The 22,246-nt window shown below is 39.1% G+C and overlaps 1 protein-coding gene across 2 annotated transcripts in view; it reads right to left on the bottom strand.

Annotated features, from left to right (window-relative positions):
• Positions 1–8,919: 8,919 nt before the first annotated feature.
• Positions 8,920–22,246, bottom strand: part of FNDC3B (fibronectin type III domain containing 3B) — a 374,192-nt gene continuing 360,865 nt past the window's right edge. The window contains exon 26 of one of the 2 annotated variants that reach the window (XM_017529886.2): positions 8,920–12,427. In XM_017529886.2, the coding sequence (XP_017385375.1) occupies positions 12,116–12,427 (312 nt within the window). In that variant the 3' untranslated portion in view covers positions 8,920–12,115. The remainder of the gene's footprint in view (positions 12,428–22,246) is intronic. The other variant, XM_017529887.2, reaches the window with a different exon arrangement.

Raw genomic sequence — 22,246 nt, 5'->3', positions numbered from 1 at the left:
GGGTAAACTGGAAAAATTTTTTCCCATTATGTTGGTTGCCAATTCACTCTAATGACTGTTTCTTTTGCCGTGCTGAAGCTGTGGAGTTTGATTAGGTCCCATTTGTCTATTTTGGCTTTTGTTGCCAAAAAGTTGTTTTTCTTTAATAAGCAGTGCTGAAATAAATATCCTTGCACATGCACCCTTACACACAAATTAATTTTTTTCTTTAGACTTCTAAGATTGCTTTATTAAAGCATATGTTCCATTTTAAAACTTAATATTTCCAGATTACCTAGAAAATGCTGTAGTAATTTACATCTTCCCAGGGAGATACACAGGTGATTTCCTCATACTTTTTCCAGTGTGATTTTATTTACTTTTTGAGATGGAGTTTTCCTCTTGTTGCCCAGGCTGGAGTGCAGTGGTACGATCTCAGTTCACTGCAACCTCCACCTCCTGGGTTCAAGTGATTCTCCTTCCTCAGCCTCCCAAATAGCTGGGATTACAGGTATGCACGACCACACCTGGCTAATTTTTGTAATTTTAGTAGAGACAGAGTTTCAACATGTCAGTCAGGCTGGTCTTCAACTCCTGACCTCAGGTGATCCACCTGCCTCGGCCTCCCAAAGTGCTGGGATTACAGGTGTGAGCCACTGCACCTGGCTGGATATTGATCTTTGAAATTTTTGCCTAAGGGCTAAATATTTCCCATTAGTTGAGTTTTAATTTTCCTAACATTTACCAAGGTTGAACATTGTTCTCTGATTTTTGTAATTTACATTTTTTCTATAAACTGCTTTGGAATTTAAAAATCTGTATTCATTTTCTGTTGCTACTATAACAAATTATCAAATGTTGCTTCTATTTACTTGCTTTGCACTTTGCGTGTTTTTGTTTGTGGTTTGTTTTTGGGACAGGATCTCATTCTGTCACCCAGACTGGAGTGCATTTGAACGATCATGGCTCATTGCAGTCTCGACATCCCAAGGCTCAATTGATCCTCCCACTTCAGCAAACTGAGTAGCTAGAATGACTGGCATGAGCCACACCAAGTTAATTTTTTTTTTTTTTTTTGGTAGAGACTGGGTCTCACAATGTTGCCCAAGCTGGTCTCAAACTCCTGGGCTCCTGTGATCCTCCTGCCTCAGCCTCCCAGCGTGCTGAGATTACAGGTGTGAGCCACTGTGCCTGGCTACTTTGCCTATTTTTTAGAAAAAAAAGTTTTTTTTCTCATTAATGTATAGGAGCTTTTGCATATGAGGGATATTAACGCTTTGCCAATGTTGTTTTACAATTATTTTCTCTATTTTTAATAAGTTAAATGTGTCACTTTTCCGTTTAGACTTTTAGATTTCTGTTTAAAAATCTATCCTACCTAATGTCACACAAATATTCTGTATTTTAAAAATCTGTATTCATTTTTTACTGCTGTTGTAATGAATGACCACAAAGCCCTTCTCAGTGAGCAAGCTGAATAAAGCAATCCAGAAAGATATTTACAAGCACTTGTGAGAAATTTGCTTAGATGACAGAGGGAAGGAAAGAAAATCTCAGGGCTTGGCTCTGATATTGTTGCAAGGTGGAGGGCGTCAGCAAGGGTGGGCACACGGGCAATCGGATCTATTTCATGGAGATCAGGGCTCTCCTGGGGAAACCTAGCAATTCATGGGCTGTCTCAGCAAACTTTTTTGGCCTTTCAACATTCATGTCTTCAGAACCCACTCACGCTTCCTTTCCTTTTACCTACTTGTTATCATATGGTTACTCTTTTCTGTACCATTTTTTTATTTCCTAACCCCTTTGTGGTAGCACTGAAATCAGCTTTGTAGAAGTGTGGTGTGCTCCCTGAGAAGTACTGGAGTTGACTGGACAACTCTCCTGAATGGCAGTTTTGCAATACAGATTTCGTGTTTACAGCATGTGGTGCTAGTCTTTTCAATCAAAGAATGTTGGAGGCTGAACATCTGTGGAGGATCTTGCAGGCTGTCCCCCGATTATTTCTTTCAAGGAACTATACTTTGGACTGAAGCTCACCTACCTTAGAAGAGTCCAGTCTTCATAGAATTGTAAAGACATCAGACAGTGTAGTTCAATTTGCCTTCACTAGAAGAAACCAAGGCTCAGAACCGAGACCTGTCACTCTTTATCTCTGGGAAATTCGGCCTGTTTTTTATAGAGATGCTGGTTCCTTCCTCAAACATCTGATTTTCAGACGAGCACTCCTGTGCCTTTTCTTTAATCAGAAAGAGTTGGAATGGCAGTGAAGGGATGAACTCTAGCCTGAAGGTCCAGACTATAGCCGCCGGTCTTTAATACATGCTTAAACCTTATTTTAACCTTTACTAAAGCTACAACTTTCAGTACAATATTGAATAGCTTATGTGTTGAAGCAGCAAAAGTCTATGGGTCACATCACTGTTGTTAACTTTCAGTTACCAAATTAGTTGAGTTCAATTCAACAAACCTTTGGTTAATTTACAAATGTGTTATGTTGCATAACCATTTGTATTTTAGGATGCTTATTTTAACATCACATTACTTATGACATAAAGTCCAATGCTGATGCAACTGTTGTTCACATCAGTTAAAATACAATGACAGAATAAATTCTGAAGGGCTTTTTGGAGGGTAGCACAGCATATGGGTAAGGTACACCAGCCTCAGAAACTAATGAGAGGCAGGGTTGAATCTTCCGTTAACAGTTAGATGCTGTGCCCAGGTTACTTAAGCACCTTATGCTCAAGAGGATGACCATACTCACCTTGAAGCGTTGATATGAGGCATAAATGAGATAAAGTATGTCAAGTGCTTAACTTGCTGCAAGAGCTCACAAATAAGGGCTCTAATTCAGCACAATTTTATTTTGGTTTTAATTTAAAAATTAAACCTTTCCTACATTCAGTCTGTATTGCTTAAAGGGTGAAAAATAAAAAAGCCAAATTTGAATAAATTCCCAGCACAAAAAACTTTGAGGCTGTGCCTTTTGCACACAGTACACCTTACTATAAGCCTCCTTTGCAATAGATTAGGTGTTAAATACTTTCTGTCCTAGATGGGAAATTTTTGGGTTTGGTCTTGGAAACTCAAGTCCAATTAAACATAGAGGGAAACGTATCTTAAGGAAAACAGGGAAGTGGGTCTCAGCAAACCGAAAAACAGGATGAACTGGGCCTTAACTAGGGTCCTTGTAAGGTATCTATTCCTTGAGAGATTAAATTAGTATCTAATAACCTAACAGGAATAGACTAGATTATTTATAAGAAATTATTCCTCAATCCTTTTATCTTTTCCTGCCAGCTTCCTTGTTTCCCCTCACTGAACACTGGCTTTCTCTACATCAAGAAAACCAGCTGCCCCAAATTTTCAGGCTTTTCATCTTATAGCTTCAGCCATTGGAACAAGACCAATTTGAGTCTTAATCCCACGTCCACAGATGGGTCCAAGTGTAAGCTAGGGACCCATTCCTTGAATAATGCACCTTAGTCTGTGCAATGGGTCTTGGGAGAACACAGCTTTTAGAGAACCAAATGGATAAAATTAGGGGTGGAAGAGGGTGTCCCTAGCTTGCTGCACAGAGGAGAGACTGTCAGACAAGAGGCCCATTACACCCTTGTTCTCTCCCACAGGCCTAGTTTAAAAGCAACATCTATTTTCTTACCTCAGGCTCTGCAAAATAACATTTTATATACATATATATATATAAAATCTTCAGGGTTTGTGCCAAAGAACTTTAACTTTCCCAATGGCAATTTTAACTCATGTGAGTATTCAGAAGTACTTAACAGGTAAATATGTACAACAAAACAGGCAAGTCTAAGCCAGTTATTGAGGCTGATGGGGATGGGCTGCACAAACTTTCTAGTCCAGTTCAATTTCTTTTTTCTTTTCTTTTTCTTTTTTTTTGAGATGGAGTTTCACTCTGTTGCCCAGGCTGGAGTACAATGGCATGATCTCAGCTCACCACAACCTCCGCCTCCCAGGTTCAAGTGATTCTCTCGCCTCAGCCTCCCAAGTAGCTGAGATTACAGGCATGTGCCACCATGCCCGGCTAATTCTGTACTTTAGTAGAGATGGAGTTTCTCCATGTTGGTCAGGATGGTCTCAAACTTGCGACTTCAGGTCATCCGCCCACCTCGGCCTCCCAAAGTGCTGAGATTACAGATGTGAGCCACTGTGCCTGGCCTGTCCAGTTCCAGTTCTATGCATTTGCAGGTGCTAGCAAACAAATGTGTTCTGTTCCACAGATCCATTTGAATCTTAGGAGGTAGCATTCCAAGGTGCATCATTCTCAAACTTTAGTCATTTGCTCATCCATCATCCCTGTGATTTCTGCCATATTTGAGGAGCCTTTGCACTATGAGTTACTTATATTTCTTTTATCAACTTAAATATCCACTTGAATCTGATCTGTTTTTCTTTGGTACACCTCCTTGGTACAGAAGACAAAAACTACATAATTGGAAAGATGCTAGACATTTGCCACTTAGAATTATCTTGTATAACCTCCTTACTTTAGGAAACACTGTTATAGTAGAAAATCAGGGACAGTCAATGGCTCATAGACGCAAAAAATTTTATCTGAATCGAACATATTTCTCTTATATGTTGGACAGAAAATAAAATTCCACATCTTTAGTCCTAAGCAAAAATGAAGACCCATCCTTTACGGTATTTATCCTTTGACTCAGAAAAGAGGGAAACTTTATTTCTTTGACATGGTTTTGCCACAAAAATGGATTACGCAAATACTACATAATTCACTTTTCATTTTTTTTTTTTTTTTTTGAGAATGAGTCTTGCGCTGTTGCCTAGGCTGGAGGACAGTGGCGTGATCTCGACTCACTGCAACCTCTGCCTCCTGGGTTGAAGTGATTCCCCTGCCTCAGCCTTCTGAGTAGCTGGAACTTACAGGCAACCACCACCACGCCCAGCTAATTTTTGTATTTTTAGTAGAGACAGGGTTTCACCATGTTAGGCAGGCTGGTCTCGAACTCCTGATCTTAAGTGATCTGACTACCTCGGCCTCTCAAAGTGCTGAGGTTACAAGCGTGAGCCACCACGCCTGGCCCATTTTTCATTTATAAGGCTAAAATATTGGTTGAGACTAAACAACACTTTAACAATCACTTCCCCACTCCCTATTGGGTTAATCTAAGAATTCGGATCATATTCTTCGAAGCTTCTTCCTTTGCATCTGGCCAATGTAATCTCTGTTCAGCTTAATGGTCCCCTAATGACTGGTCACAGATTTCCTCAAATACCAGGAACCAACAAATCTTCCACTCTTTGTCAAGGGCTCTGAATGTTGATGTACACCTTCAAAGCTCAGGAAGTTTACAATTCTGGTTAAGCCAAGACCTCTAGATCAGACAGAAGTAAAAGACAGGGGCTTTCTCCATCTTCTGAGTCTGGGCATGGCCCTGCATGTGCATATGGTCTGCTAGATCCCCAGGACTACCTTAGGAACTTTTAAAAGCCCCCTATGGATATTTCATTCCCCAGATCTTCAAGTTTTTAGCCAACTTACCGTCCTCAACTGGTACAGCAGCCTAGGCAGCTGCCATGTTAAACAACTGCACTGATTATTTTTCAATAGGAGCCCTGGCTTTTCCCATGGAGCAGCTCCCAGTCAATTTAAATAGTAACACCCTACAAATGGCACATTTTCCAGGTACCTGTGAGGTAGGATAAACAGTGACAACACGCTGGGGAGGAGACGTTTTGAGGAGTTCCAACCTGAGCATGCTCCCTCCCCTGGCTGTAGGGCTGCTGATTCCAAGACTACGATGGAGCAGACTGAGTCAAAACGCCACAAAACCAGCTGTTCTTACCAAGGTTCAGATTGTTGCAAACCTGCAGTTAATTTCCAAAGTAGTGAAAAAGTTGATTCTGGTACATTTTTGCCAGGGTTTTTGTCGTTTTTACGGAGAAGTGGATTGATGATGGTCCTCATTCCGTCATTTTGGGTCCTGCCCATGTTTACTCACCTTTGATAGAGATGTTAGAAAAGGTAACAACCATATCCATGCCAGAGATTCAGTGAAAAATGTGATCAAGCGCGGAACAAAATGCCCCAACCAACAAGGCCAGCCAATATTCACCTCCATTGACAACCTCCATATCAGAATGAGACCTAGAGTTGCCAGGTCTTCTAACTCTCAGTAGAACCTGGAATTCCGGTATTTTATGCAAAATTTCCAACTTTTAAAATATTGACAACTATTTCATTAAAAAAGCAGGCAAAGTATTGCACTGAAAATAACACACCTGAGGGAAAAGATTATGGGTCAAAGCAGCAAAAGTCTATGGGTCACATCACTGTTATGCCAACTTTTGGTTACCAAATTAGTTGAGTTCAATTCAATGAATCTTTTTGAGCTTCTAATATGGGCCAGAAAATGTGATAGATGCTGCAAAGTTAAAGTGAGACTTGCTGCCCCATGCACACACTCTCTTCCCCCAGCTTTTGAGGTACTTCTAGTCTAGCAGTGGAGGTGGGAATTACTTTTTAGTTGTCACCCTGAATAAAGGGTATCTGTAGACAGATATAACTATTAATTTTAATTGGCTCAAAGCAAAATATCCTGAGAGATTTGTTTAAAAGGGCCATTTTACAGATATGATCGTTTTAAGGATCTGTAAGGGAAGTGCATGTGTGCACTCAGGTCAGCTGGGGGTGGGGAAAGGGTAAGAAAGTGACAGCTGCATACGTCCTTTTGTGGCAAAGGGTCAGAGAGCCAACTTCTGACCTAAATAAAAAGCACTGGAAACAGAATCCCATGAACTCTTTTTTTCTGATTTATTGACTTCTGTGGGAAAGCATATCCTGTAGCAGCTTTCTGAGAAAAGGTGCATTGAGAGGCAAACTTGTGAGATCTTGCAATTTTAAAAATGTCATTTGATTACACTTGATTGAGAAGAGGCAGGTGAGAAACCTATTTCTTTCAAAATCTTGAAGTAGTTGCTTCACTTATGCCTAACACGTAAGTGTAGCAACTACTTGATTCCTAATCCTTCTATGTGACCAGCTTTTCATTTTGTGGAGGTTCTCCTGGTCCTAGTGTTTTGAAACTTCAAGATGGCGGCCTTGGTACAGGTCCTATTTTCATCCATTGTGTTGTGTGCCCTCATATCCTACTATTCTAGAAACTCATGTATTTAATGATTTTCTCTCTTCCATTTTCTGTTCTTTCTGGAATTCCTATTACTTGGTTATTGAATGGTCCTCGTCTGCTCCTAATCTTTTCATTTCTTTTTTTTTTTTTTTTTCATTTTTTGGGGTTATTTTCTAAATTTCAGCTTCTAACCCCTGTACTGAATGTTTAATTTCCAAGAACATTTCCTTGTTAACAGTTCCTTTTCTGTACCATTCTATCTTTATTCTATAGATGCCTTATCTTTTCTCATCTCTCTGGAGATATGACAGGTTTTTAAAGCTCCTTCTCCGTGTAGTCTCTGATTCTTCCAAGTTGTTGGTTTTTGGCTTTTCATCCACTTTACACACTTTCATCAGATGTTAGGTTAGCCTTGGTTAAGATGAACTAAGAAGGTGATAGGAAATTGCTGACTGAGAGTTTCACGTCACAGCAATGGTTCTCAATTTCATATACACAGTGAAATCACCTGGGGAACTCTGAAAAATACTGATGCCTCCACAATACTCATTTTATTGGTAGGGGATATTAATGCACAGGTTAAAAAGTACTATCCAAGAGAGCTCTGGCTGAAATGTCACTGAAAATTTTTAGATCTTTTTTTCTCCCAGTCCATGAGGCTCTTCAGGTAAGGCTCTTTGTAATATTCTTCCAAATGTCCATGTTCACTAATGTGCTTTTGATATGGTGCCTTCCTTCTCAACTGTGGACAGTGTCTCCCAGTCCAGAGACTTTCTATTTGAACATTTTCCTGAGGATAAACCTCTAGGCTTCTGCAAGAGTGATGAAGGTGGGTGGGGAGGGGGGCATTTTTGTCCAACGGGAAAAAAAAATGGGGAGGGATTTTATGGCTCTAACTTCATTTTAAACAGCTTTCAACCAATACTATTTTAGCTTTCTTTCTCTCTTCACCTTCACTTCAAAGGGATATGTTGCTGTCAATTTTTCAGCCTTCAGGGTATGCTGCATTGAGAATAAAAAAACTGACGCTCATTTTCTTCTCTGCCAAATTTTGAATTAATCTTTTGATCTTATTTCCAAAATTCTGGCGCCAATCTCTCCTCTCTCATTCTTCCCAGTCTTGAGGGTTGTAACTGAAAAAAAAAATCCTTTACTATAGTTTTATAGTGGTGTCGGCAGCATACAAAATCTGCTGTCCTCAATTTGCCATGTTTACCAAGAATAGTGACCATTCATCTAGTGAGCTTCAATAAAGTTAGTTTTTTAAATACATTTTCCTGAAAAATACGAGACAGAGAATTCCTACCAAGACAATGTAAAAATGACAAACCCACGGCCACAGCAGGACACTGCGTTTCATTGCTGTTGTTGTTGCTGTTGAATGAGACCTGTAGGAAAGGAGTCTAGAGTTTGTCAGGGGACAGGAAGCACCCAGAGTGCCAGGAGAACAGAGGGAGACCTGGACTCCAGATAAAATGTTAGGCGAAAAGGTACATTATCTGCAGAGTCTCTGATAAAAGATTACATTGGCAGCCTATACAGCCCACAATCACGTTTTAGTTGGCCCATGGGGGAAATCTGGATTTTCAGCTTCTTGTGAAACATGGACATATGTGATTGTGGCTCACAGTCCTGCAACGCCTCGGTCAGCAGGAGCTGAGCTGCCGCCGTTTCTGCAAAAGGCGCTACACGTCATGCCCCAGGCCGCCTGCCGGCCTCCAAACACACGTGCATTCTCAACGTCTCTGGATGTGCTTTAAGTATTTAAAAAGTAACAACAACAACAAAAGCAATCCTGTTCATGGCAGAAAAACCCTACTTAAGTCAGAAAGAATTAAAACATTTATTGGGCATAAATATATTACATATACACTACAGATACAGTTAGGTATTACATATAGCATAGTATTTGCAAAATCTATACATTAAAATTGATATGGCAGTTTTAATACAATGTATATGTAATAGTCTAAAATTTACAATACAGGAAAACATATGTTTTTTTTTTTTTCTCCTAGAGTTGAAAAGTTTGGAATGTATGTCCAACAGTGAGGTAAAACATTTTGTCTTTCAATTTAAAGAATTGTGCAAGGATAACATTCAAACACATTCAATTAGGGCACTTCTCAATTTTGACATGAATACTGAATTACTGTAGCCGACAAAGCAAGGTTAGAAAATGCCAACATTTCAAGTTGAGAAGAACAAGGCAGAGAATATGCAAAAAATCTTTTAAAAAAAAGTTTTCAACAATTTCTTTGAGGACAAAGGGCAGTTTGCTTCACACGACTGGAATTTCTTGTGCCAGGGATGAGTTTGACATACAGGGAAGAGTCGGAGCGTCAGAAGGCCACTCATTCAATCCTCACATAGCAAAAGGGCAAAGAGATCGGGTTAATAGAACACTTTATTTTATTGTTCGTGTGTAATGGCAATATATGTAGTTATATATCAATATCACATATACATATCTGTGATAGAAAACAGTGCCATAGAGAGTAATAATTTTCTGACTGTAGGAATATAATGAATACCAAATAATGGAGAGCAATAAAATAAAGTGCCGTCAGCTTGTATTTCACACACTTCAGCTTTCTGGTCGTTAAATGATAGTATGAAAATCTCAAGAAGAGCAAATATTCATATAAATTTTGGCCTAAAGTACTATAAAAAAAATTCAACCAATTCAGAGAATTTGTTTATAGCAGCAGTTCTGAAGTGTCTGAAAAAAAGAGACTTCCCCAACCCCCATAGAAGAGGTTTTGTACCCAGTTGAATTTTCATTGCTTAAAAAATACCTCTCCCCAAAACACCTACATGAAATTTTCTTAGAAAATGCAGACGCTGTATCATAGTGGGTCAGAGCACACGTTTAAATAGGGGGATGAGTTTTGGAAGGCCAGGACTTTGGCAAAAAATATATTTACCTTGATGCCATCAGTTTGCAAAGCTAATTAAACTAATTATTATAGTCAATAATAAAATACAGAACTCTCTAGCACTCACTACATCAATATAGGCACACAGAATAATTCATTGATCTTAGCATTTTCTTCCAAGAGATGATTACGGTTTTTGGGTACATGTAAACCTTTCAATCACTGATAATGGATTTTTTTTTTTTTTTTTTGGCATTTAATGCACTAGATGCTCTTATCTCTTTAAAAACACAAGAAAATGTCAGAAGATTAATAATACTACAGATGTTGCCAAGGAACAAGACTGACCTAAAATTACAAAAGTATAAAACACAAAAATATAACATGCTACAAGGGAAAATTAGTACATAAGTACATTTAAAAATTTTACAATAAATAAAGATTGCACTGTAATTGGCATTTAAAGTACTGTATGCAGAATATAGTATAAATAAACCAAAAACAAAATAATGTTGGTTTCCCCATGACTTTGGTATGGGAATATTATAAGCTAGTACAGGATACTGCATCTTAGACAACAAACACCAAGCACAAATAGCTATGATCAAGAAAAACCAAGTAGCAAAAATATACAAAAACAGAAGCAGGGGAATACACTGTGTCTGTTGCACCCTTTTGGAATATATTTGCACCTCCAACTCTTAAATGTCCCTGAGGTACTCAAACATTATGGACTTCATATAAATAATCCAATGACTTTGGGTTAAAATTGATTATCTCATGACTCAAAATAAACACGTAAGAGTAACACTTTGCACTCCAATAGCACCTGTTGATCAAAGATCTCAAAGCACTTACAAACATTAGAATCCCCATTTTATTTCATTTTATTTTTTCATGCATGGGAAAACTGAGGCACAGAGAGGTAAAGTGACGTGTTCAGGTCACGCAGCAAGTTAGTGACAGATCCAGGGAGAGAATCTAGGCTTCTTGACCCCCAAACACCTTGTGTTTACCATCAATCACCATTCCCTCTCCAACCATGGCCAGGCAAACCCACAGAAATAGGAACTACAAATGTAGATGATTCTCTTTTATGCATTTTCATCTGCTGTTACATTAGTATTATGTGCACTGAATTAAGGTATTGAAATTCAATCACTTCATTGATACCTCAAAGAACAGCCTAAAGGCAAATGTTTCAAAAATAATGAGCTGACACATAAGAAGACTGCTCACAATTAGTGTAAATCATGGACAATGGGCAGAGGCACTAAACTGTCACCAGTTCTTGTCATATAATTCTGGTTAAACATAACAGAATATATAACTCTAGTGATTAGAAGTAGTTATATACAAAGACAAACAAGTTAAAGCAGCCTTTAAAATAGCTGAACAAGAAAACAACTAACTATTGCACAATGCCCTCTTAAAGTTACTGCTATGAATTGACGTAGTAAAATCTACAATGCTCCATAATTTATAGGTGCATTTTGGTTACTTGATTTCTTATACAGGCAGCTCATAGTGTTAAAATTATAAGAAATACAGATTAAAACATTTTAGATTAAAGTACACATTTTGATTTAAATGAGCTAAACACAGTTAAATAACTGAGTGACGACATGGTTGTTTAGGGCAGTCTTATCTGAGTGAACACATCTTCTGTATGCTGCTGTTGCTGTGTGCTAATACTCTTGACAACACTGAAATCCGAGCCCTGTAACTACACACACTGTGATTCATGTTTACAGATATAGATGCGCAAGACATAAGAGGTGACTGGTGAATATAAATTACTAAACTGTAACAAAAACAAAATTCAAAGGCTTGCAAAAGACATCAGTGAAAATAGAATGAAGGTAAATTTGAAAATTTAAAGGAAAACATAAGAAAGCTAGCTTTTGGTATCTGGTTTGCTTTTTTTTTCTTAAAAAAAAAAAAATCCAGTTTAATCTCTTCCTAGTTTTGCATTTCAAAAAGGTGCACCAAAACACTGACATTTTTGTTTCTAGCTAAATCTGTAAAACAGAGTATATAAATCAAAGAACAAAAGGGCTTTAAAAAGGGGAGTAACTGAATAAATGTGTGTATTAAAATGTGTAGCATTAATTCATACCTCTAGTTTGTTGGGTTTGTTTACTTCATTAAGAAGTACTGTAATATAAAGGCAAATAAAATGGACAACGTTGCAAAGCCAAGCACAATGAGGGCTGCAAACTGTTCATCAGTAGGCATCATGCTCTTCATTTTGGGATCATCTAAGCTCCCCATGTCCCCTGTAAGCATGACCTCGCTTTGTTGTAACACAAAAGCCGCAGAGGGGCTGAAGGCTCCGCTTAGCTCCTGAGAGGTGTCTAAACAGCGACGACATGCACATACGCGGAACCTGTAGTCTGTGTTGGTCTGGAGGCCTGAGATTTGGAATGTGGCTTCTTCTCCCTTGTACACCTTTCAGGAAAAGAAAAGGTCCTAGTTAATTGATTTATAGCAACACTGTTGTCTCTAGAATAATCTTGGTTTAGATTCACATTCATTCTTTTATAACAAAAATGATATAAAAATGTATTTCTCTCTATCTGAATTCCAACTGTAAAAGGGATATTCTTTTTACACATTTTGAATGAAACGATATAAAATCCAGTGACTGGAACTTTGACAGAAGGCGCTAAGGCATTGACTAGAAATGCAGCTGACATTGTAAGTAGTAAAGATGCACCTTGCTAAATTTTAATAACTTAGGTCGGTGGTCCCCAACCTTTTGGGCACCAGGGACTGATTTCGTGGAGGACAATTTTTCCACGGACAGGGAGAGTTTCCAGACCAAACTGTTCCACCTTGGGTCATCAGGTGTTAGATCCGCCTAAGAGGCGCGCAATCTAGATCCCTGTATGCACAGTTGACTGTAGGGTTTGTGCTCCTATGGGAATCTAATGCCTTATGGATCTGACAGGAGGCAGAGCTCAGGCAGGAATGCTCCCGCTCACCGCTCACCACTCACCTCCTGCTGTGTGGCCTGGTTCCTAACAGGCCACTGCCCAGTACTGGTACCCAGCCTGGGGTTTGGGGAGCCCTGATTTAGACTATAAATCAGAAGATGTCATAATACAAATAGCTCTAGGTTTCTGGTCCCAAGAACGAAATTAACATTTTTAAATGGAAACAATTAAAAACTGAGCAAATGAAATGTAAATTTTCCAGCGGGATGATTTTTCGACAATTGGATACACCACAAACACATCCCCTCAAGATATCTCACCTCCACCCCAAGAGGTAAACACTATTCTGACTTCTAATGCTGTAGTTTTGCTTGTACTAGAAGTTCATATAAATGGAACCATGCAGAGTACACCCCCTTGTGCTGGAGATTCACTCATGTTACTGAGCTCTTCGGTAGCAGTTCCTTATGACTATAGACTATACCTCAATTCCTGTTTTCTTTCCGAAGGACACTTGGGCTATTTCCAGTCTGGAGGTTTCATATAATAAAAATGCTATCAATAAGCATGTTATGAACATTTTTGTTCAAATCTTTGTTAAATTTTTTTCTTGTTTAAACACAAAGAAGTGCTGGGTCACAGAGTAGTTCTATATTTAACTTCACAAGAAACAGTTTTCCCAAGGGACTGTATCCCTGTGCACTCCCATTAACAGCATGAAGAGTCTGAGTTGCTCCATATCCTCACCAACATTTATCATCAGTCTTTTTTTTTTTTTTAAGACGAAGTCTCGCTCTTTCACCCAGGCCACAGCGCAGTGGCGCGAACTTGGCTCACTGCAACCTCCGTCTCCCAGGTTCAAGTGATTCTCCTGCCTCAGCCTCCCAAGTAGCTGGGACTACAGGCGCATGCCACCACACCTGGCTAATTTTTTGTATTTTTAGTAGAGACGGGGATTCACTGTGTTAGCCAGGATGATCTCAATCTCCTGACCTCGTGATCCACCCACCTCGGCCTCGTGAAGTGTTGGCATTACAGGCGTGAGCCACCGTGCCTTCATTTCTGTGATGCCTAAAGATGCTGCACATCTTTGCATGTGCCTCCTGGTCATCCATGTACCTTCTTCTGAGAATAGTATGTACACATCTTTAGCCTATCTTTAATTTGCAATTTGCTTGACTTTTATTAATTTGCAGGGCCTTGTTATGTGATGTGGATGTAAGTTCTCTGACAGACACGTGTGTTGAGAAGCTTTTCTCCCAGTTTTGTGGCATGCCTAATTGTTTTCTTGAGGAATTTTTTTTTTACGTAGCCCACTTTATCACACATTAACATTTAAATAATTTGGTGGTCTGTCTTGCGTGTTTCACCTCTGTATGACAAGCCTCATTTATTTTATGAAGGATCTGGCATGTTTTCTTCCTATTTGTTAACACTAACATAATCATCAAGAGGGCCACTATTATAGGAACTTGAAAATGACCAGTTTCCTTAAACATTATCACATTTTGGTTGTATGAAACTAACAAGAGCCTTTGAAGGGGGATGGAAGAAGACAGTCTCACAGGGTTCTTTTACCAAATGAAACCAGTCCTTAAAAAACTTAAAAGGAAATAATAATCAGATTAAAATTGCATGAAAATTTATGGCTTATATTAGCATCAATGGGCACACACACACACACACAAATAGCTGAAACTAAACCAAATCAGTAAGAGGTTTGGCTGATAATTAAAAAAGAAAATAAAATTATCAGAACTCTGAGTAGTACTGAATTATGCCTGTAAAGTGCTTAAAACACACCTGCTATGAAGTTAGTGCACAGTAGGAGTTAGCTATGATCGCTATTTAGAACTGAAAAAACACAGCAACAAACTGTTTTAATAAACTTGTCAATTTTGTCACTTTCTTCGCATCTAATGAGATAATCATATGGTTTTTGGCCTTCATTCTGTTAATGACTTATCACATTTGTCAATTTGGGTGCCTTGAATCATCCTTGCAAACCAGGGATAAATCCCACTTGATCATGGTGGATGATCCTTTTAATGTGTTGTTGAACTCGATATTGGGGATTTTTGCTTCTTTGTTCATCAAGGATATTGGCCTGCTATGTATGTATATCTGTATGTATGTATGCAATGTTCTTTCCTGCTTTTGGTGTGAGGATAATGCTGGCCTTGCAAAAAAGAGTCCGGAAGTATCTCCCTCTCATTTACTTTTTTGGAAGAATCTGAGGAAGTGGTATTAGTTGTTTAAATGTTTGGTAGAGTTCAGCCATGAAGCCATAAGGTCCTAGGCATTTCTTTGATGGAAATCTGATTACCGATTCCATCTCCTTACCCACTGGTCTTTTAGATTTTGTTTCGTCAGTCTTGATAAGTTGCATATATCTAGAAATTTATACATTTCTTTTAGGTCATCCAATTTGTTGGCATATATTTGTTCTTAATAGTTTCTGTGGTATCTGTTGTAATCTTTTCTTTCTGATTTTGTGTTTTAGTTTAGCTAAAGATTTGATTTTCTTTTTTTTTAAAAAAAAACTCTTATAGCTTTGTTGATCTTTGTACTATTTTTCTAGTCTACTTCATTTATTTGTTTTCATCTTATTTCCTTCTGCCAACTTTGGGCTTAGTTTCTGCCTCCCCCTAGTACCTTGAGTTGCAATGTTAGGTTGGGATCGTTCTTCCTTTTTGATGTAGGTGTTTATTCTATAAATTTGCTCTTAGAACTGCTTTTGCTGTATCCCATACATTTTAATAAGTTGTGTTTCCATTTGTCTCAAAATATTTTAAATTTCCGTTTAGTTTCTTCATTGACCCATTTGTTGTTCAGAAGCACGTTTTTTATTTCCATGTATGCGTGAATTTTCCAAAATACCTTCCGGTACTGATTTCTAGTTTCGTAACACTGTGGTCTGAAAAGATACTTGATATAATTTCAGTCTTCTAAAATTTGCTGAGACTTGTGTTGTGCCCTAACATTTGAGTTATCCTGGGGAATGTTCCATGTATGCTTGAGAAGGATGTGTATACAGTTGTTGTTGTATGAAATGTCAGGTCCATTTCATCTATGGTATTGTTCAAGTCCAATGTTTATTAATTTTCTGTCTGGATGACCTGTACAGTATCAAAGTCTCATACTATTATTGTGTTGCAATTTCTCTCTCCCTTTTGATCCTTCAATATTTTATGTATTTAGCTGCTTCAATGTTGGGTGTATGTATATTTACAACTGTTATATCCTCCTGATGAATTGCTGTCTTATCATTATATAAAGTTTCTTTATATTGTTTTTGACTTAAAAGTCTATTTTGTCTGACGTAAGTTTAGCTATCCCTGCTCTCTTTTGGTTTCTACTTCATAGAATACATTTTTCCAACCTTTCACTTTCAGTTGATATGTGTGTGTCCTTAAAAGTGAGGTGACTCTTGTAGGCAGCATACAGTTGGGTCTTTAAAAAAATTCAGTCACTCTATGTCTTTTTATCGGAGAATTTAATCCAAGTAATTCTGCCCATTAATACAAATGCTCTAGAAATGAATTTCCAACAAACTCAACTTGAAGCACTTGCCAGATTCAGGTAGTGGGAATCTACACATGTCTCTATATATGTTTCTAAAGCCCCCCGTGTAAACTTCACCAAGAAACAGCACATTCCATTAGTGAACACAAGTGGACCAGACATGAATTTAGTGTTGGGTCCAAGTGGAAAGACAGAAATAGGATCTTATGGTTTGGAATGGAGGCCAGGCTTCCAATGTTCACCTGATAGTTACCCTTTTCAAGATATTCCTCCCTCATTTTCAAACTTTAAGACTTCAAGGATCTTGTTTTTGCTTAGGGACTAAACCCCAGACAACCAATTCTGTTTACTACTTATACTTTCCCAGATTTATCTTGCTTTTGTTATTCTTTTTATAAGATTTTAAGCACATTCTTCCCGGTGAGTTATCTTGTTTCTTAAAAAACTGTGGCATGTGCCTTAGCTGTCTGTGTTACAAACGGCGGGGATGGAGCAACTAAGAGCTGTAAGAAAACCCCCTGCAGTCCTGAGACCATTCCTTTCTCACTGCTCACAGTTCCAATGATGAATCTAAATGAAGGTTTTTAAGATGAGCTCATTGTTATGTGATTGCCCCAATCCATACACAGCACAAACTTAAGGCTCACAGAGGCTTCAACAGTTCAGACTACACCACAAGGAAACTGCCTCACTGTACATTATTTCCCAGCACATGGGAGGTCTCAGGAAAACAACAGTCATTGTTTTTCTTTAAAGAGATCTTTTAGTAATGAATGTTCTTGACTTTCTTAACTTAGATTTGATTTCTTAAGTATAGAGTGCTCAACTAGATATTTACTGAGACAAGTCTTTTGTTGGAAACTGTTGATGAAGGGGATGGCTTGCAACCTCTAGGACCAAACCAGTTTGATAAAGCAGGTCCCTCCACATTTGCCATCTGGGCTTTGGTTTCCCTGTCTTCAAAGTCACAGGTATACTATTTATTCTGACACTCTACGGTGGTGATAAGTTAATGTTGGGATGTTTATCAAGTTGGAGAAAAGCTGCCATCTAAGCCAGGTTTTCTGATATACCTCTTTCATCGATTCTGTTGCAGGTGACAACTGTGTGTAGTCATTAAGAGTTCTTTTTCTCTGCGCAGTCCTGAGAGCTGGGCCTGATGCTGGGACTTGGCACTAGGAAGCATTAGCAGGCTTTTCTCAAGCACAGACACTGGAATCAGGATATTTCGAGTCTCAGTCCTTACTCTGCCACTTACTAGGTCTGTGATCTCAGACAAGTAACAGCTTTGTGCCTCCGTTTTCTCTTCTTTAACATGGAGCTAGAACCAGTACCTAACAGTAACACTACTCCAAAGGAGGCTGAGGATCAACAGAGGAAATGGATATGAAAATGCTGAAGGGTAAGTCTGCTTTGCTGAATTTCGTCTTCTTAATTATGCTGTCAGGTGAATATTCTTACTTTCATTTTAGAGATGAAGAAACTTAAGGCTCAGAGAGGCTGTTAATTTCTTTCTTTTTTTTTTTTTTTTTGAGACGGAGTTTCACTCATGTTACCCAGGCTAGAGTACAATGGCGCGATCTCGGCTCACCGCAACCTCCGCCTCCTGGGTTCAGGCAATTCTCCTGCCTCAGCCTCCTGAGTAGCTGGGATTACAGGCATGCACCACCATGCCCAGCTGATTTTTTGTATTTTTAGTAGAGACGGGGTTTCACCATGTTGAGCAGGATGGTCTCGATCTCTTGACCTCGTGATCCACCCGCCTCGGCCTCCCAAAGTGCTGGGATTACAGGCTTGAGCCACCGCGCCAAGCCGAGGCTGTTAATTTCTTAAAAGTCTCTTATCAAATAAGAGGACGGTGGATCCTAGGTGAGACCCCACTTCCAACTCAAACACCAATGCTCACCCCTGAAATTGCCCCGGCTCTGCCTGTTCCATTACTGTCCTCCACTTTACTCCTTTGCTAATGACTACAGTGTGACACTGGTCCAGGTTTCATGGCCTCTGACTCTGTCTTCCCGTATCTCGCTGCTAACTCCCTGGGTATTTCCATGAAGACCTTCAGCATTCTCCCACCATGGCTCCTGCTGCTCCATGAAGGAAAACACTATCTTTTCTGATGTTATTCAAAGTAGCTCCCCACTCAGTGTGTGCCAAGCAAAGATTTGGACAGTGTTTTTGTGATGTGGCCTGTTAATTTCTGCCATCAAACAATAACGGCATTGTAGAAAACCATTTAATAACCTATCCCCATCAATGTTTTAGAGACTTCTGGAAAGTGAATATAAATGTACACTTTTGTCTATTTAAATGATTTCTACAGTTTCCAGAATTTGCATGGCCACATGCTTTTAAAAAGTGGGCTCAATAGGAGGATCATTCAAGGTTAGGAGTTCAAGACAAACCCTGGTAAGACTTTTTAAAAAGTGAGCCCAAATGTATGTTTAATTTCCCAGAAATACAATTTAGAGACTCTTGAACAAAGACTTCATATATTAATTTTAATGAAACTTCCCAAAACTACTTAGAGTGGAAGATCTCTGAAAATGTATTTTAAAAATAAAAGAATGCTACTTTTCTTGTACCACTGGGCAAAAAGCTTAGTAAAATAATATGAATAGCTAACTGAAGGGAACTTTTTTTTTTTTTGAGACGAAGTCTCACTCTGTCACCCAGGCTGGAGGGACTGCAGTGGCCACGATCTTGGCTTACTGCAACCTCCACCTCCCAGGTTCAGGCAATTCTCCTGCCTCAGCCTCCTGAGTAGCTGGGATTACAGGCACGCACCACCATGCCCAGCTAATTTTTGTATTTTTAGTAGACACGAGGTTTCACTGTGTTGGTCAGGCTGGTCTCAAACTCCTGACCTTGTGATCCACCCACCTCGGCCTCCCAAAGTGCTGGGATTACAGGCGTGAACCACCGTGTCTGGCCTGAAGGGAACTTTCTTAATGAAAGTCTAACCAAAAGTTAGCTTTTAATTTGTAAATGTTTTTCTTTTAGCTATTCTTGTTATTTTAATTGGAAGAGCTTCCCTTTCACAACCCTTGCCAACACAATGTTAATATTATCTTTTTTACATTTCAGATAAATATACTGAGACAGCATTCTATTACTTCCACATCTCCATAGCAGCCAGCACAATGGCTTGGACAAAGTAGATGTTCAGCGAATGTTCCCTATTTAGAACCCTCAAATACTTAAAAGAGTAGATATTCTGATACTACAGTGTCTGAAAAGAGAAACTAACAAGCAAATGTGAACAGCGAGCTTTAAGATGCACAAACAGACCATCGGGGCAAGAGAGAGTTTAGCATAGGCGTAGCAAAAAATGGAACCCGTTGACAGAAAATATGGAGTTTCTAATATATTTTATGCATGTGAATAGCTTTTCTAATATGTTTTCTAATATGTTCTAATAGTTTTTGACATGATCCAAATATTAAAACTTTGCAAATACTCTTCTAGTTGTATAAATATGTAAATGTGAGAACGTACATACTTCATAGCTTGTCTACCCTGGCCCTGATAATTAATTTCCTAAGCCAGCAAATTCACACAGGCCAGCGTGGTGAGGCCAGTCATATCTCAAGAGGGAGAAGTGAAGATTTTTCTAGGATAACAGATTAAGGATATTCGTGGCTCAAAGAAAGTAAGGAAGATAGGCTTTAAAATGAAATATGTCAATGTTTTAAACTAAATGGTTGCCTGTGGAATAAGCCAATCCTATTTTATACAACTAAGTGAAATAAATTTTTGAGTTATTACACTTGTAAATCTATGTATGGGGTTTTAAAACTAACGTATGAGATCCAAAAGCCCCGGATGCTATTAAGAAGCCAAATAATTGAAAATTAATTCAACATCTTTGTAACACCTGTCCCTTGCAGGTGACATCCTTCTGCAGATTAGAAACAATGCCCACCCCCCACATGAAGGTAACAGTCTCAGGGGATTATGGGATTACTGATTAAGATTAAGTGGGATAACACGTAGCAACCTCGTAGGATGGGCTTGGCATGCAGTAGGCATCTGAGGAACATCAATGTGATACACTGTATTACTACTTGACTGTATTTCCCTGTCCCCTTCTTGCAGGAATCATGTATAACACTCCAGGACAAATGCTTGGTGCCAGGGACCCTTGGGGCCTATTTGCAGGAATCAATGGAACGGGGAGCCCCACGATGCTGGCTTGGTGTCCAGGCCTGGCTACGGATGCATAATCCACAGTACTTAGGAATACTGCTGTCACAAAATCGCCACGTTGCCAGGCCTGCCACACAGCTGGGCCTCCAACAGGGCTGTGTAGCTCTGCACATCAGGGCAGCAGGCCGTGCCTTGTGTCCCTTTGTTTTCATTCACTTTGACAAAGGCACCATTATGGGCTTCTCCTCTTGACTCAATCCAATTTAAAAGGCACTGCTCCATTCGAGATGGTTTTTATTGAAGTAACCAATCATAATATTGTAATAAGTACGGAAGCATTATTATTTTTACAAAGACTATTTCTGTTCTTGATTTGATGAACGATATATTTTAAAGCAATTTTGACATGTTTATTTCAAATGAGAGGATTTCAAGTAATACTCAGACAACTGAGATGAAGAATCCATAAACCTTAATTCACAATAACAGGCTGCGTACTTGAAATCCTGTAAATAACAGAGAGCTTTTTGGGAAGGGCGGTGTGAACAGTGCATGCTCGGCTCCTGGAGGCTTACCTTCATCTCTTTACTAATGCCACCCCTCCCAAGAACGGAAGGGGAGACATAATTGCACCATGTTGTCGTCTGTATAGCTCCCTTCTCATGACTGAATGATCTAATGCTCCCAGTAACCATCTGAGTTAAGAGTTACAAAGAGAAAGTCAAGCCTCAGCTAGGTGAATTAATTCCTCCAAAATTACATGACCGTGAGAGGCAGACTTGTCTCCATGTCTCCCCTACCGTGCCTACCAGGCTCAAGGGGGAAACGTGACAGCCTGCAGGCCTCCTCTATGGAGGGCAAAATGCTAAACTCGTCCTTGAGTCAGAGATGACAAGCAAGGGTACTACTACTGAACTGCTTCTTGGGGGTTTTCACCCAACAGGCCTATAAACTCTTACAGTACTGATTATACCAGGCATCCCTTACAATGTAAAACACATAATAGATTCTCAATAAACCTGGGGTCTTATACCTGGAATCCATGAAATTTGAGTATCAGTTCATTTTACATGAAATTTTAAGTGGAGGTATGGAAATTTTTCTGATTTTATAAGGGTCTTCAGATACGTAAATGACCAAAAAAAAAAAAAAAAAAAAAAAAAAAAAAAAAAAAAAAAAAAAAAAAAAAAAAAAAAAAAAAAACCATCAGTAAAATAAATGATGGTTTTTAAAGATCTCTATCTTGATCTATTTTTATTTGGTTCTAAATTTGACCCTTTATTCATGCAGAAATTAAAAACTGTGCTAGGAGACAGTCATAGCCTCACTGTTTAATTTCTACATCAGGGAAATGAGTTGAAAGTCATAAAAAAATATGTTGAAGGGGCCAGGCATGGTGGCTCACACCTGTAATCTCTGCACTTTGGGAGGCCGAGGCAGGTGGATCACTTGAGGTCAGGAGTTCAAGACCTGACCTCTACTAAATTCCATCACTACTAAAAATACAAAAATTAGCCTAGCATGGTGGTGGGCACCTTTAATCTCAGCTATCAGGAGGCTGAGCCAGAAGAATCACTTGAACCCAAAGACAGAGGTTGCAGTGAGCGGAGGTCAGGCCATTGCAGTCCAGCCTGGGTGACAGAGTGAGACACCATTT

The sequence above is a fragment of the Cebus imitator genome, unplaced genomic scaffold, assembly GCF_001604975.1.
Source record: "Cebus imitator isolate Cc_AM_T3 unplaced genomic scaffold, Cebus_imitator-1.0 Scaffold61, whole genome shotgun sequence".
Taxonomy (NCBI): Eukaryota; Metazoa; Chordata; class Mammalia; order Primates; family Cebidae; genus Cebus; species Cebus imitator.
The sequence above is the reverse complement of the archived record's forward strand: the minus strand, read 5'-3'. Positions and strand labels throughout refer to the sequence as shown.